This window comes from Carettochelys insculpta, chromosome 5, assembly GCF_033958435.1.
Source record: "Carettochelys insculpta isolate YL-2023 chromosome 5, ASM3395843v1, whole genome shotgun sequence".
Classification (NCBI taxonomy): Eukaryota; Metazoa; Chordata; order Testudines; family Carettochelyidae; genus Carettochelys; species Carettochelys insculpta.
In genome coordinates this window covers 80,423,343-80,439,201 of record NC_134141.1, presented here as the reverse complement: position 1 = coordinate 80,439,201, position 15,859 = coordinate 80,423,343, and the positions used below count along the sequence as shown (strand labels likewise).

At 44.1% G+C, this 15,859-nt stretch overlaps 1 protein-coding gene across 1 annotated transcript in view; it reads left to right on the top strand.

Moving 5' to 3' along the window:
- LOC142013664 (versican core protein-like) overlaps positions 1–15,859 on the top strand; it is a 151,736-nt gene that overhangs the window by 50,698 nt on the left and 85,179 nt on the right. Inside the window, exon 6 of the mRNA XM_074995367.1 lies at positions 8,269–8,562. Coding sequence (XP_074851468.1) covers positions 8,269–8,562 — 294 coding nt within the window. The remainder of the gene's footprint in view (positions 1–8,268; positions 8,563–15,859) is intronic.

Below are 15,859 nucleotides of genomic sequence, written 5' to 3'. Positions count from 1 at the left end.
ACCAAGGCATATGGGGATGTACACCACCAGCAGAAACATGCTGCCCACTGTGGGTGCTGCGGGCACTCTGTTAATCTGCTGGGCAACACCTGAAACTCTGCTGGGCGGCCTCCCAAGCAGTCCGCTACAGAGAACACTGCTCCTGACCCAAAGAGAGGGATGTGCAGAGAAAAGGGAAAAGGTCATGGGAGGAGGAGGAAGGAATTGGGGTGGGGGCCTGGAGGAAATAGGTGCAACCACAGGGATGGGCCCTCTGGGGGAGGAGGAGCAGGGGTAGCATGGAGCTTTGGGCGGGGTAATGAAGACAGAGGAGGTTCCAGAATTCCTGCTAAAATGTCTGGTTTTTAAATAATACAAAGTTGGCAGAACCCTAGCTTTGGCTCAGACTGTAACCCTATGAGTCAGGCTTACATGAAGGAGATTTCCCTGAAAAGCCTACAGAGATTTCAAAATTCATTTGGCCCCTATCGATAAACAATAACCAATAAACTGTCGCGCTGGGTTGCAGCTGCTACTTCTTTGTATAATGAGGTGTAGCTCATCTTAGCATTTGGGGAGAAGACCTGTGGGAAAATGTCTCCTCCCAGCTCCTCCAAATGTACAAAGCTCCCACCTAGCATTATTACATCGTTTTGCCCAGTATAGAATTCGTACCAATGGGGAAGGTTAATAAGATAATATTTGACTGCCTGACTCCTGCTGATATTATTAATGGCAGTTGGGCCTCTAACACTTCAGTGACTTTGTAACCCTAGGGACGGGTTTGTGATTTCAAGGCTGTCAGTGAAAGTGGAACTACAGCTGAGATTGCTTGCCACACCTGTGCTTGAGGGGCCACACACAGAGAGACCATGGGAGTTAGGCCAGGAGCCCCCACTGCTGAGCAGGGCAACTAACGGTAGGTAGGCTCTGGAGAACCTGTACAGAGCTAAAATCACCTAAGCATGTGAGCTGTGCCTGGACAGACACAGTATACGTGAGGAAGAGGAGTCAGCAGGCCAGAGTCTGATTGACATGATCAGGCAATCAACTGCAGATCTCTGTGAGCCTGTCCATGGCTGAGACTACCGTATATGAGCTGAGCCCAGTCAGGGACAGTATTTGTGAGAGCTGGCTGTGGAGCATCAGGCTGGATGGGGCAGCAGCTCTGGGCTTCCTTCCTGCAGCAGAAGGGGCAGATGCCATTTTGTTTCTCTCAGCCTGAAGGCTTGAGACTGTCCAAAAGCACCCAGCTACACAATGGAGAGATTGAGCCCTGAAGTGCCACTATACCTGTGAGGACTAGCTGTCAGCTGAGCCCATAGACATCTTGCTCCAGCTCCAGGAGCCGTGGTGGTGGGGCTTGAAGCCACCATGGACATTCACCCAAATGGGAGAACTGTTGGCTTCCGGTGTTGGGGAAACCAACCTCTAGCTGGTAAGCCAGGTATATACCCAGCAAGGGACACTAGCCCTACACAGTGAGCTACTGTTCCACCTAGCACCTAAGTCTTGTGGGGAAACTTCGGAGCCTTGTTGATGTTGATGTTTCCTGTTTATTCCTGGGGGACTGGCTGGTTATTAATTTATTTAATATCCCAACTTCCTTTACCACTTTCTTTTACTTTACCCTGTCATGAGAAGGGATAAAGTGATATTTTATCCTTATCTGTTGGCCCTTAATTTCCCGTAATGTCCTAGAGCAGGGGTGACCAACCAGTTATGGACTAAGAGCCACAGATAGAGTGTAAAGAGTCACATATGATCTATCTATTTATCTATCTATCTATAGATAGACAGAAATAAATATCTAATACCTGGCTCAAAGCCCTCCCCCAGAAGGCCTGGAAAGAGTGGAACCTCCCAGGGGCTCGTTAGGAGTGAGAGTGGGGAGGCACTTGTTATTTTAAATATGCATGAGACCTTGTTATTGTTTTATATGCTTTCTCTGTAAATCTTTTATCTTAAAATCATGCAGTCTGCTTTGGAAAAGCTGCTTGGTTACGGGTAACTGCTGGCATAGCCTTCGGATGCTGCAGAGTGCATAGCACGGGAGCTGCAGAGTCATCAGACTGTCTGGGCTAAACACTGTGATGTGTAAGAAAGTTGTGAGTCTAAATCCCTGGTGTGAAGAGAAAGAAACACAAGTCTCTGCCCACAGAAGTGAAAAGTGGAACTTTGAGACTCAAATGGGAATTCTTTGAGCAGACCATGAAGCAGGGAGACGAGAGTATTTCTTTTTCTCCCCTAATGCTGGAAGGGCATGGACCATGAGGTCCTGAGTCCCAAATGCTGTCACTGATGGCTGAGATACGCTGCCCACTCCTAGTGCCTTCCATGCAGTGCTTAGGGCTACTTTATCTATGCTGCATGAGGATTCTCTGGCTATGGTTCTGACCCCCCTGTATTTCATATGTGCTTTTAAAGCATATGATTCATGACACTCACTCACTCTCCTGGCTCAGTGAGACTTTTTCTGGTGAGGATAAATAGGCAAATTAAGCTTCAAAGGAATGGAACTTGTTACAAATCCAGCTGATAACCCTCCAGACCCAAAGCTAATAATATTGGCCTAGCAGTGGTAGTGAATCAGCCTTTGTCTCCAACAAAAAGCTTGGTTTCCCCATCTAGCTTGTTGTATTTGACGGCAATGAAAAGAAACTTTGCCCAGGTGCTTGTTAAAACTAAGCCCGGTGAATACTCAACAGGGAAACCCTGGAGATTCTTTCCCTGTTCTGACAGCTGAGAATAGGGAATCCACCTGAGACTTGTCTGGAGAAATAGGCCAAGAATAATACATGTTGCATTAGTGTCTGGAATCAAAGTGCTGTCATGGTTTCCATTTCACCCTTGCTGTTGCAGGGCATGGTCAGTGGTAGTTGTCTTTTCACTTCTGCTCCAGGCCATGGGTTAGCCTTAATAATTTTGCTGAGTTACTGCTCAGCCTGGGCTCCAGCTATCAAAACATTTCAGATCACATTTAACATCTTGGCATTCTTTTAAAGAAGAGCAGTTGATTCTTCCTCGCTTTGGTGATGAGGGCTACGTCAGCCATACGCCTGCCAAATGAGCTTCCTGTTTCTTTCCTGGGAGTGTGATGAAAGTGAACTACTAATGTTTTAGTTGGGAGAACTTGGAGCTTCCAGACAGCATAAATTAAGCAGCTCACAATGGGATGGCAGTAGCCCCTGTGGTAAATGTGAGACGTAGCACCCCCAGACGCAAGCTGGGAGTCATTTTGAGGAAATAACGTTGCTACTTAAATGTATTTTACTAGGCTCATCAGCAACCTTTAAAGCTTCTTAGAGGAAGTCTGTAAGGGCCAAATTTGTCTTTCTGTTTGGTAGGTCAGTGCACAGAGTAGCCAAATTTGACCAGTACTTTGACTGGTGCTTAAGTGGGCTCCATTTCCCCAGTCCCGCTGGTAGCCTTCCTGCCAATTTTGAAATGGTAGATGGGGAGCAGATCCCAAGCACATCTGGTCTACATAGCAGTACTTTCCTCTGTACTGCTGGGATTTGCATACCAACTACAGGAGTTAAATGAGCTTCTTGTCAGCATTAGCTCTTGAACCTCACATTTACCTCTCCTCCTGTACTGGGGGAATAGTATGCAGAGAAGACACAAGTGGAGACCAGCATGAATAAGTTGTGCTTTAATGAATGAAGGGACAAGGGATGGAATGAAGGGAGGTTGGCTCTTTCTTCAGGTACACCAAGATATGAGGACTTTCCCCATTGCTTTTGGGACACATGTACAGGGTCAGGTGCCAGTGGTGTGTTTAGAGAGCACAAGTAGGTCCTTTCCTTCTGTCCCTTCCCCTATAGTGCATGCACACGAAACTCCAATAATTTGCCAGCTAGCTGTCCTTGAGCAAAGAGAATACCATGTAGTTTTGTCCTCAGCAGTCACTACAACCGTGTGTTTATAACAGGGTAGTGCATGTGCTCTGTGTTTCCCAGTTCTTGTCAACCAGAGCTGTAATAAGGGAATATGTGGCTCACACTTCCTATTGGAATAATAATGTTCACTGGAGTGCAATGTCTTCTTCAACCACTATTTGGGCAGAAAACCTCTTTCCTCTTCTTCTGGAAGAAATTGGTTCTTAACAGCCATTAATGAGCTATAAAACTTCCTTTAAATTAACGTGAGAACTTAAGGAACTAGATGCCAGGTTTTGCTCTTAATCAATTCCATGCAAGTACAAGTTGAACCTCTCTAGTCCAGCACTCTCTTGTCCGGTAACATCCGTAATTGGCATTATTTTAGTTAGCTGCACAGCCACTTACCATGGGTGTGGCCAATTTTCTCATGGTCCCACAAAGTTTGTTTGCAGCCACCAGTCCTGGCTCTCAGTGTTCTGTGTTGTTATTTAGCTGTTATTTACCCCGAATGTCTTCAAAGAGCCATGTAAGCAGTGAAAGTGTTGGTAGTGCTGCTAGACCATATTGACCTCACACAGTCCAGCAAATCTCTCATTTGGCACCAGTCTGTTCCTGAGGGTGCCGAGTCAGAGAGGTTCAACTTGTATTATAGTCTCATTGTCATTTCAGTCTCAGAAGTCAAGTACACATTTGGAGCTGATACCAATCAGATCAGTACCTCTGGACTATCTGATAATTGGCTTGGAAATCCTTCTCCTAGAAATAGGGACAAAGGACGCTTTTTGTGTTTTGGAAAACCTCAGGACGACTTTTAAAAGTTTTGATTTATATAACCAGAGCCATCTAGACGCTTGAGAGTTTTGCTTCATTTTGTTTTTATATTTGGCCATGATAATTTTTACATCACTGTAAATGGAGGGTGAAATTAACATTGAGACATTGACCTGTCATTTCTTTTCAAACTGTACACGTTGATTGCAGGCTAATTTCTGATAGTGCCAGTGTTTGTTAAGTGGAATTTGGTTTGGACACAGCCTACTGAGTTGTTTCTAAACTAAAAGTTTTGGATTCTAAAGTATCTTAATTTCTTAGCTTAAAGAAATGCAAATTGCTATTATTTTAACAAAGGTATTCCCCTTCCCTTCCCTCCTCCCACCCCACATTGGCATTTGTGAAAGAAGTGAATCTTTACAGAATACAAGGTGGGTGACAAAATTATTTAGCTGATTGCTTTGCCACCATCTTGCATTCTTTGTGCCTTCAGCTCCATAAACACCTTGGCCTCTGGTCTTTCATTAGACATTCGTTAGAAAGAAGGGTGGTCTACCCTGCAATCAAATGTGCAGTGTTATTAACATGGACAATGCAGGCACATTGCAAGAGTTCCTACCATAGAAACATATCTTTGTGTGACACTGATGGGCAGATTTTCAGTAGGGTGCAGGCACAGTATGAAACGGTGAAAAGATGCTCCAACCATTTGCAGGTGTAAATCTGGTTGCAAGAGCCACAAGTATGCAGAATAGGATTCACAGTTTAATGTGTGGGAGCAAAACCGTGGGCCTCATTTTTATGGAACTCACTGTGCATGTGTAAAAGAGTCTAGAACTAACTCCAGCTTGTGTGAATGTGTATAAATTTAACAGTTTCACTCAGAAGCCCAATTTTGTCTGGTTGGAACAATTATTTGCCAAGTGTGGGACTGATTCTCAGATGGTGTAAGACAGTGTAGTTAATGGAGCAACTCCAGTTTGCACCCACTGGAAATCTGCCTTATTCTGCTTACTCATTTCTTTCCACTCTTGTACTAAATTTCTCCTGCACAGATACAGTTGATAGGACTGGCCACGTTTACTTTTTACATGTTACACTTCTGGCCCTTGTGCCATGATCAAATCAATTGAACTGAAGGCTTCAGAAGATTGTCTTGCCTCACATATGTACCATGACATATTGTTCTTGGTAATAAAGGTCCTATTATTTTTCCATTTTTAAATCAGTATTTTAATAAACTCTTGTTTCCTGTCATGTTCATTTAAAGCATGATTTGACCTGGCAGTTCTGTGGGGGCATAACCATGTTGACCACAAAATGGCAAGGCAGTACAGAAGTCTCGTTTCTTGCTCTCACAATGTTAGACAGCAATCCAGTGGAGACAGGTTGAACGTGTGTACCTTACCCCTCAGTCTGTATTGGCCAGAGTAGTGGAATGAGCATGCCCAGAAGAGCAGGCTGTCTGCTATAGTAGTGTGTAGCAGTCGGAGTACTCTCCTGTAGTACAAGGAACTTAGAGAAGCATTTTGCGAGTGATGCAGTTTTCTGCTGTCTCTTATCCTGAATCATCCCTAGAAGGTCTAATTCAGCTCTTAATTCCTGTAACAGAGATCCTCAAACGGTGAGACATACTCTCCTAGGAAGGGGGAAGCACAGAGGAATATTCAGGGGGGCATGGCTGGGGCCCAGGCCAGACCCTATGGGGAATTGGCAGGGAATGCCACCCAGCTCTGCTCCTGGGCCTGGCTGTTGGCCTTGAGCCCTGACTGCCAGCCTTATACCTGGCGGAAACTTCACCCCCAACTGTAACCCTAGGCTCAGCCTGCTTACCTCTGTTCATGACTCAGAGGGTGTGGGGAGGCACAGAAAGGAGAAAGGAGAGGGCACAAGGTAAAAAGTGTAGGGAACATCGGAGTGTAGTGATTTATCCCTTGGTTAGAAATTCCCTACAATTTGTATAAGGAAAATCATGCTACAAAATTGATATTACAGCTGTAATAACAAATGACAATGCTTGTAAGAATGAAGAAAAAATGGCCCATTGCCTTCTTTCATACTTGCATTCCTTTCAGGCATGAACCAAGTGCAATACTGATGTGACTAGACCTGCTCATATGGATGAGGTATCTCCATCTGGCCTTTCTAAGGTTATCTAGAGACAAACTCACAGGCAAGACAGATCATATGTCCAGTGGGGTTAAGCAGCCCTCCCCAGAAGTAGGAACCTTTGTATTCTGGTCCAGAGCAGATGGGATTAAAAAATGAACCTCTCATAACTTGAGTTTACACCAAACATTTTTGGCATTAACTTTCATAAGCTACAAATTTAAGGCTAGAGGGAGGAAGCTGTCAAGCTTTGCACCTGTCCCAGGATATGGGTGTTAAGTTTGTTATTGTTTTGATGGATGAAGGAGAAGCTCTCTTACATGCTAAAACAAAACCACAAAAAAGATCAATCACAAAATGGCTGTTTACTTTGGAATGGATTTTAAAGAACAACAATCATTTTGGTCAACCCGTGTCAGTAATTTATAAGTGAAAAGGGGTTATTGGAGATTAGTATTCACTTGAAGCCAAAGTGTACAGGGAATCTTGCAGACTAATTTGTCTATTTAATCTGAAGTCACAGACTCAGGGCAAACAGTAATGCAGGGGTGTGCAAAGTGGGGGCAGACCACCTCGGGGCCCATGAAATTTCCAAAGGGGTGAGTGCAGCACGATTGGCTGCTGGGTCTCAGGCTTATCCATCTCATTAAAATATTGAAATATATTACCATTTTTATGTGGGTGCATTCACATTTATAGACTGATTAATAAAGCTTTTACATTCTACATACCTATTTTCTTACATGTGCCAAAAGTTGGGTTTTTTATATATGAACATAACTGAAATTTCCATCAGTTTGGATTATATTAGACAGGCTGGGGAGACCTGATAATTGCATGGACAAAAAGTGGGGCCTGACAAAAAAGCTTGCTCCCCCCTACAGCAATGTATTCAGTGCTGATTGTCATAGTCTTCTTGTGGGACAAGCTGTATGTAGTGAACTTGTAAAAACATCTCTGTGAAGACTGAGTAACAGTATCCAATAAAGAGCATTGCATTCCCTGCAACTCAAGAGAGATCCTAGGGATGACTAGAAGGGCCAGATAAGAGGCCTACAAACGTTAAGAAAATCGGTTTGCTTTTACTGAGGTAAGTAAGCATTGACAAACTATGTTCCAGGTTGACTGAGTGCACTGAAGTCAAAGTGCCTGTTCCAGTCTGGGGTTTATGGACAAGTCACAGATGGTTTGGCTCCTCTCTCCTGCGTATTGAGGGCCAGAGCCTGTGTCCAAACCCTGAATAATTCCCTCAAAGAAAGGACTTTGTGCTGTGTGTTTAGTAGGTGAATTTTGTGTGTATGTATATAGTGTGAATTTTGGGCAGATCTGGTTCCAGGGCCACAAAGCACCATGCAAAATTTAGTGGGCACAGCCTTATTCTAAATGTCTTATAATTGAACACTGGGGCTAACCTGAATAGGTAATGGAAAGTGACCCTCAGCCTTAATAATGGAGAGGCAGGTGGAACTGGAATAACAAGACAGAACTTTTTGGTTAAAACTCACCTTTGTTTTTCTTCCTCTAGGCGATGTGTTCCACGTGACAAAGCCCAACAAGCTGACCTTTGAAGAAGCTAAGAAGCAGTGTGAGAAAAGGGATGCAGTTCTTGCTACAGTTGGGGACCTGCATGCTGCCTGGAGGAATGGCTTTGACCAATGTGACTACGGCTGGCTGGCTGATGGCAGTGTGCGTTACCCTGTCTCTGTGGCTAGAATCCAGTGTGGAGGAGGTTTACTTGGGGTGAGAACCCTGTATCGCTATGAGAACCAAACAGGCTTTCCATACCCACATAGCAAGTTTGATGCCTACTGCTTTCAACGTAAGCTTCTCAGTATTATTATTACTATTATTTTAAGAATGCATTTTGGTCACGACAGGGTTTAATCTGCCATTTTGCTTGTTTCCACTCCTTACCTAGCTTGCATATTGTAACTAAAGCATTTCAGTACTGTGGCTTTAAAAAAATGCAAACCAAACAGACACAACTCTTTTAAAACAATATTAAGGACAAGGGAAGGCACTATGGAGAGACAAAATGTTGGGATAAGATTTCATTTGGGCCCTTTTGTTCCTCGAAAGTGTGATGCACATACTTCAACAGCCTCATACGATTTACTGGATTTCCTAGTGTTGTTGAACTGGAAGTGATGCAGACTCTGGCTGAAGTATGGCTGTTTTAAGGCATCTAGCCTCATCCTGAAAGCTACAGTGACACTCACAGCAGTATTCTTTTTTATACTTGTCAATAAAATCCTTCTTTCCTTGATGAGTCCCATTAAAGTTAAGAAGTAAGGAGCGTTTGCATGAGTAAATGTTGACATACTGGGCCTTTAATTCAGGGCTTCTGGTTTCTTCAGGTCCCATTCAGTGACATTAAGCCACACCCACTCACCGTTCCTCTGTCCCCAGCTAGTGGAGGCTGGGTCACATATTGGTGTTGATGAGCCTGCTACAGAGCTAGGTCTTTTAGCTCAAACAATAGAAGCTGGTGTTTTATGATCCCAATATCTCAATTCAACCCCTTATTGCTGATGTCACACTTAAGAAGGTAGGATAACATTACATGTTGATTGCTTTCAATTCTAAGGCTCAGGTTCAGGATTTGATTTTGCATGTCTAGTATGGATGAGCAAAATTGACTTCTCAGGGTCGCAGCTGACCCCCGTACTCCTAGCGAGATGTGAGGAGTAAGGGAGGTCAATGGGAGAAACTCTTTTGTTGACCTTCCCCAGTATGGAGGGCTAAGTTAGCTGAATGCAGATACATCAATTTTAGCTAAGTAGTTGCCATAGCTAGAGTTGCGTATCTGTGGCTGACTTACTTTGCCTAGTGTAGACTTGACCTAAGTAAAGTCAGTGGAAGCAGAAGATGCTTAGCACATTGCTGTATTGGATGCTCTTGTCTTTTGTAGTTTCAAATAATTTTTCTACTGTTTGTGGGTCAGAGCTTATGAAACTTTTCTTACAGAAATAGTCGCATTGATTTCAAAATGACTCCATGCATAAATAAGAACAATATTCATGCAGGATTGGACCCGTATTCATCTACACACTATAGTTTGTTTTACAGCTGAAGTGGGAGATGACTCAATATATTTGCAATTTGTTTCTTTATGGTCATTTTAAAGTATAATGGGTGGACTTTACCCTGTTGGGGAAGAACTGCAGAAGGCCCTCCAATGGGTTGGAATAGTGACATTTTTGAGGCATGTAGGTGTTTGAACTGAAGGCTGGAAGCCTAATTCTCAGTTAGAACATAGAATTTCAGTTCCCCAGCACTGTTGCTCTTCAGTCACATAAAGCCTGGTTACTGGGAATCAGGTATGTAGAGTGACTTTCACCTTATGAAAATAGAATTTGTATTTTGCATTTTGCACTTTGGCTTTTCAAGATTTTTTTTTATAAAGCAAATTTTGACATATCACAGGGCTTATAAATATCCTTCACAAGACTTTTCATGAAGTCACTACTTTTTTTTCTGTGTTTTTGTGGTTCAGACAGTGGTCACAGATGCACAGATTTTATTAATTTGCAAATCAACAGAAGACAAAGTATCACTTAAACCCTTTTACATGAAAAAAACCAATAAACAAAACTAATACGGTTTGGAAATAGAGTGAATTGATTCGAAATGTTTTCTCTAGCATTTTGAATTGCATTCAATATTTTGCATCAGAATTAAATAAAACCAAATGCTACAGTCTGGTGACACAGAGTTCACCAGTTACATCTCTTTTTGTTTATAGAAACAAATGTATACATGTGTGTTTAGGCCTCATTCTGCTCTTATTCAGCATCTGATCGTGCCAGGTGTCTACTCTGAGAAGTTGGATGATCTCCCATTGATATCCAAGGGACTTTATCGCATGCAACCAGCCTCCACCCCCTCACCCTTCCCTGAAAGTAGAATTATGTGATTAATTGGTTTCTTTTGGTTTGCTGGTCATTCCATAAAACTGAAAAAAAGATCATCTGGAGTCAACTTGAAAATAATTTTGTTTTTCAAAATATTTGGCAAGCTGGAAAGTTGAACTTTTCAGCTGTTTCTTTTTCTTCCACTTGTAAGAATATAAGAATGGCCATACTGGGTCAGACAAAAGGTCCATCTAGCCCAGTATCCTGTCTTCTGACTGGCCAATGCCAGATGCTTCAGAGAAAATGAACAGAAGAGATCTGTCCCGTCACCCATTCCCAGCATCTGGCAAATAGAGGCTAGAGAAACCCACACTTCCCATGTTGGCTAATAGCCATTGTTGGCCCCATCCTCCATGAACTTACCTAGGTCTTTTTTAAACCTAATTAAAACAATTTTTATGACTTCACAAAGGCTATGGTTACACTAGTGAGTTTTGCCAACAAAACCGGTGGAACGTTCACACACAAAATGCATTTTGTCAGCTGGTTGACAAAACTCAGCACTTTTGCCAGCAGCATTCTGCCTCTCAGGCATGAGGCATAACACTGCTAAGAAAGCTGTGTGGAAACTCTGGGAGGCCTTCTTTCAACAGATAGGGCATCCAGAACAAAGGGCAGTTCTGTTTGCTGTGCTTCTGGGTGCCTGTGTCGAGAGAGCAGTCGGGCAGTCCAGCTGCTCTGTTGACAGAGCTGAGCACTCTTCCGATTGGCTTTTGTGTGTGGCCGCACTCTGTCAACAGAAGTTTTGCCGGGATATCTCTTCTGACAGTGACTTCTGTCAACAAATGGCTGCAGTATAACCATAGCCAAGATATTATGGTCAGTCCAGCTTGCAGATTTCACCCAGGTCTCCTCAGTGCTCAGAACCTGGCAGGAGCAAGCTGTAATTCTTGAGTGATCAGAAGGAGATATTTCCTGACCAAAAGTGATGAGTAAGAAGAGAGCTGAATGAGATCTATATCCAGTGCATCAGATGGTGTTGACCCTGTGTGTAAACACACAGGGGTGGGTGGTGGGGGCGGAAGCTAGTATGAAACTTCACCCTCTGTTCCATGGCTCCTCAACAGCTGGGCATTTGGTTGTCTTTCTTCACTGAAAGTGTCAGGCTTCGAAAAGGAGACAGGGGAAAGGAGGAGACATTCACCACCCACAAGGCCAGTGTACTGGTGGCAGCCAGCCTGCTCCAATGGGGAGTGAAATTGCTCACCGTGTGAATGAGCTAATGCTGGAGAGGCTGTGACGTTGTTAATGATCTCCGTTTCCCTTCCCAGAACCATCCTATCCACAGGACGACATGTGGTGGCTGCCTCAGGCTCCATGCTTTTGAGGGCCTGGCGGGGGCCACCTCAGCCATCCTATGGATGGGGCAGGGGAGGATTGCCTGGGGCAGGGTGGGGGCAGCAGGGACAAGTGGCAGCAGCAGCAGTGGGTTGCCTCCTCCAACCTCTTCCCCTCAGTCACACTCGCTATGCTCTGCAAGTGGCAGCTGACTTCGCTCTGCTGCAGCCCCCCAGCCCTCCACTTCTCCATGGCAGCAGAAAGTGGACCGTGCTCCCTGGAGCCGACTGAGCAGTGGAGCTCAGTGGGGTGGGAGGGCATGGCGGGGCAGAGCGGAGTGGAGCAGGCTTCTGCTGGCGCCACACACGTTGAGTGTAGGGGTGGAGAGGAAGGCTATGGGGATGCGACCTCCTACATCTGTTGCTGCCATCCACTGCCGCCGTGCCCTGCCCCAGGTATGGCTATGCCAGTCAAGGAAAGGGGCAGGGGGCAGGGTGGGGGTCGAGTGAGGAAAGGGTGTAGCCTGTGGTGCAGTGGGGGGTTGTCCGGTCCCTGCTTCTGGAGCACTGGGGCAGGCTTGTCCCGGCTCCCTGCCCACCCCTCAGGACAGCCCTGGCCCTCCCTAAGTGGAGACAGCTCCATGCTGCTCAGAACTCTGGCTTACATGTCACAGTCTAGTCCAGCGTGTCACATAGAAATACAATATACAGTCACTGTTAGGTTCTAGGTAGGGTGACCATCTGTCCCATATTAGGCAGGATGCCAAAAAGGCATCCCTGAGTTACTTTCTAAAAGGGAGGAATTGTCCCATTTTTGGGCCCTTGGGAGTTGGGGGTGGGGGCAGGAGCACCCGCAGCTGCCATTTTCCTGGGGCCCCGGGGCCAGGAGTGCCCTCAGCTGCCACTTTCCCATGGCTCCAGGGCTGCAAGTGCCCATGGCTGCAGCTTTCCCAGGGCTCTTGGCAGAGAGCGCCTGCGGTTGCCATTTTCCTGGGGCTCCGGGTGGGAATCGCCCTCAACTGCTGCTTTCCTGGGGCTCCAGGCAGGGAGTGCCCACGCTGCCACTTCCCCGTGTTAGGGGCAGCCGGGAGGAGCCACGTATTTGGGACAGGGAGATATAGTCGCCCTAGCGCTATGTGATACAATAATCCCTGATCAGAGGCTCACACACAATTGTTCCATGTGAAACTGATTAAGAGCACTCTTTTGCAGCAGTCACCATGCTGCAATCTTGGTTTCTAAAAACCTTGCACAAAACCTCAGTACAATGCTTAGTGCTCTGTTAGTATTTTCATAACATATCTTGTTCGGTTTTCCCCCCTAATACTTAAATGCTGGCATTCAGGGGACTTGTACTAATGAAAAGGAACTTTAAAAAATTGTTACCTTTGTTTATGAGATCAGAGGCTGCTAACTGGAAACAGACTGTGTTCTTCTGTGGCAAAGTCAGGAAGGGTTATCTAGGTAGCATCTGTGCCTAAATACTGCAAAACAGATGTGTGTAGAGTTGAAAACAGCAATGTCACAGTCTTACTGTGTCCCCATAAAGTTTCCTCTGCCTCACAGATAGATGCCAAGGCCAGAAGAGCCCATTGTGACTGTCTAGTTTGACCTCCTGTGTAACACTGGCCATAGAACTTCCTGTAATGGTTCCTAGAGAAGATCTTTAACCAGAAAGAAAATCCAATCTCGATTTAAAAATGGTCAGTGATGGTAATTCCACTATGTCCCTTGGTATCTTGTTCCAAGGGTTAATTACCCTCCCTGTCAAAGAGTCGGAAGCTGTCTTCAGCCATTGGATTGTATTGTAACTTTCTCTGTTAGCGTGAAGAGCCCAGTATTAAATATTTGTTTGCCATGTGGAGACTTATAGACAATCAAGTCAGTCTTTAAACTTCTATTTGCTTAGCTACATAGGCTGAGGTGCTGAAGTCTATTACTGTAAGGTACATTTTCAGAACTTTTAATCATTTTCATGTCTCTTTGAACCTTCTACATTTTATCATCATTCTTCTTGAATACTAGGCACCAAAATGGGACATAATACTCTGCACAAGTGCCAAATCCATAGATAAAAAACTTCCCTACTCCTACTCAAGATTCCCCTATTTAGTGCATCCCAGAATTCCTTTTGGCCACTCCCATCACATTGGGCACTGATGTTCAGCTCCTATATGTATTTAACTTTTTGAGAGTTATGCATTTTATGCAATTAGCATGATGTGAAATGGCAATGATTAAGGTCCTGAATTTGCCACTTCTATTCACACTGAGTAATATTCTTTATGCCTTTGAGTGGTCTAGTTGGAATCTGTGGGATACATATAAAGGTATGCTTTCCAGCTTCAGGAAGGATGGCTGAATCTAGTCCTTCTGGAGCCAAATAATGGATTATATTTTTCATATGCTCCAAAGCAACAGATCAGTGCCAGAGGAGACATCTGTCTTAATCATTAACAAAACAAACCTTCTGTTTTAAAAAGGAGAAATCGCTCTCTTTAGCCCACTGTAAAGCCTTTTTTGGGATTAAAATTCTCCTTGGTGGAAATTCTATCTATCTATAATTTAATTTGGTGTTAAATTTAGAAGAAACTTCTCACCTACATTCTGGAGTTTTCTAGTGTAAAAACTGAATCCAATAATTGCTTTTCCTTCTTAAAATATAGAAACCAGAAATCTTGATGGTAGATTTAAATTATGAAGTGCAATTTATTAGTGTCAAATATAATTACCAGCCAAGACAAAATCTATCTCTAATACAGTTAAGTTTAAGATTTACTTAGTTTGCTTCTAGTTGTAAAACCGTACTACCCAAATAGTCTTGACTCTGGAAATTGAATGGGCCCAGACTAATAATTTGAGATTTGAAGTGTACAATCTTGTTCTTTTAAAAAATAAAAGACCATCACTTCGATCATGTTTTTTTTTCTTCTGCTCCACAGAAACCACATGGCTCATTATCTTTCTTTCTTTTTCTTTTTGTTTTCCCCCTTGGTTGCTTACAGATCTGTGTGAAGTCATCTTGAAGTTTAACCTCTACTTTATTAATTTTTTGCGTTTATTTCCTAAAGCTCATGAATAGTCCCGGATTCTGTAAAGTATATACAATCATGCCTAAAGTGCTGATGTTCGACAGTAGTCAGGCATCTACTCTAGTGCTTTGAGGCATGAGAGCTGCCATCAAAAAGTCTTTTGTCTGTTAAAAGCTAGGGTTGTTTTTGGTGGGAGAAAGAATGTTAAAAAAGAATTGATGAAGTAAAATTTGTGGAACAGTGCTGTTCCTCTGTAATGGAACAAAATATTATTTCAGCCCAAACTGGCTTCATTTCTAATGGAAACTGGATTTTAGGGCCACTCATTGCAGAGAGGAAAATACTTTTTTCTTCTCTAGGGCTTGATTTAAAACCCACTGGGGGTCTTTCCATTGACTTTGGATCTGCAATGGGAGGGGGCAGGGGAGGCAGAGGGGACAAGTGCCCCACAGTCCAGCATATCAGCATGCTACTGAAGTAGTAGCAGCGGTGGCCAGAACTCTGGGCCCCTTTGAAATGCTACCTGAGTGTTGTATACCACTCTGCACACATCTCTGTGGGAGAGTGGGGGCCCAGAGCTGAATGCCCTGAACCCCACTCCTTCTGTCCTTGGCTCTGCCCCGCTCCCACCTTGAAACCAGGCCCCGACTGAGGCCCTTACTACTTCAGCAACCAGAAAGCAAATCATGGACGACTTTTTTTCTTGACCACTGATCAGCATAGAGACGGTTATGTTTTTTGAGCTGCTACAAAATATGAACTTGATGAGCTTATGCATGGGCGTGTTTGCTAGGCAAGTTTCATAAGGTACTGAAGTAGTATAAGGCCCTAATTAATGTAGATACTTACGTACTGTAGGCCTCAAATTAATCATGTGAATCCTTTTATTGATT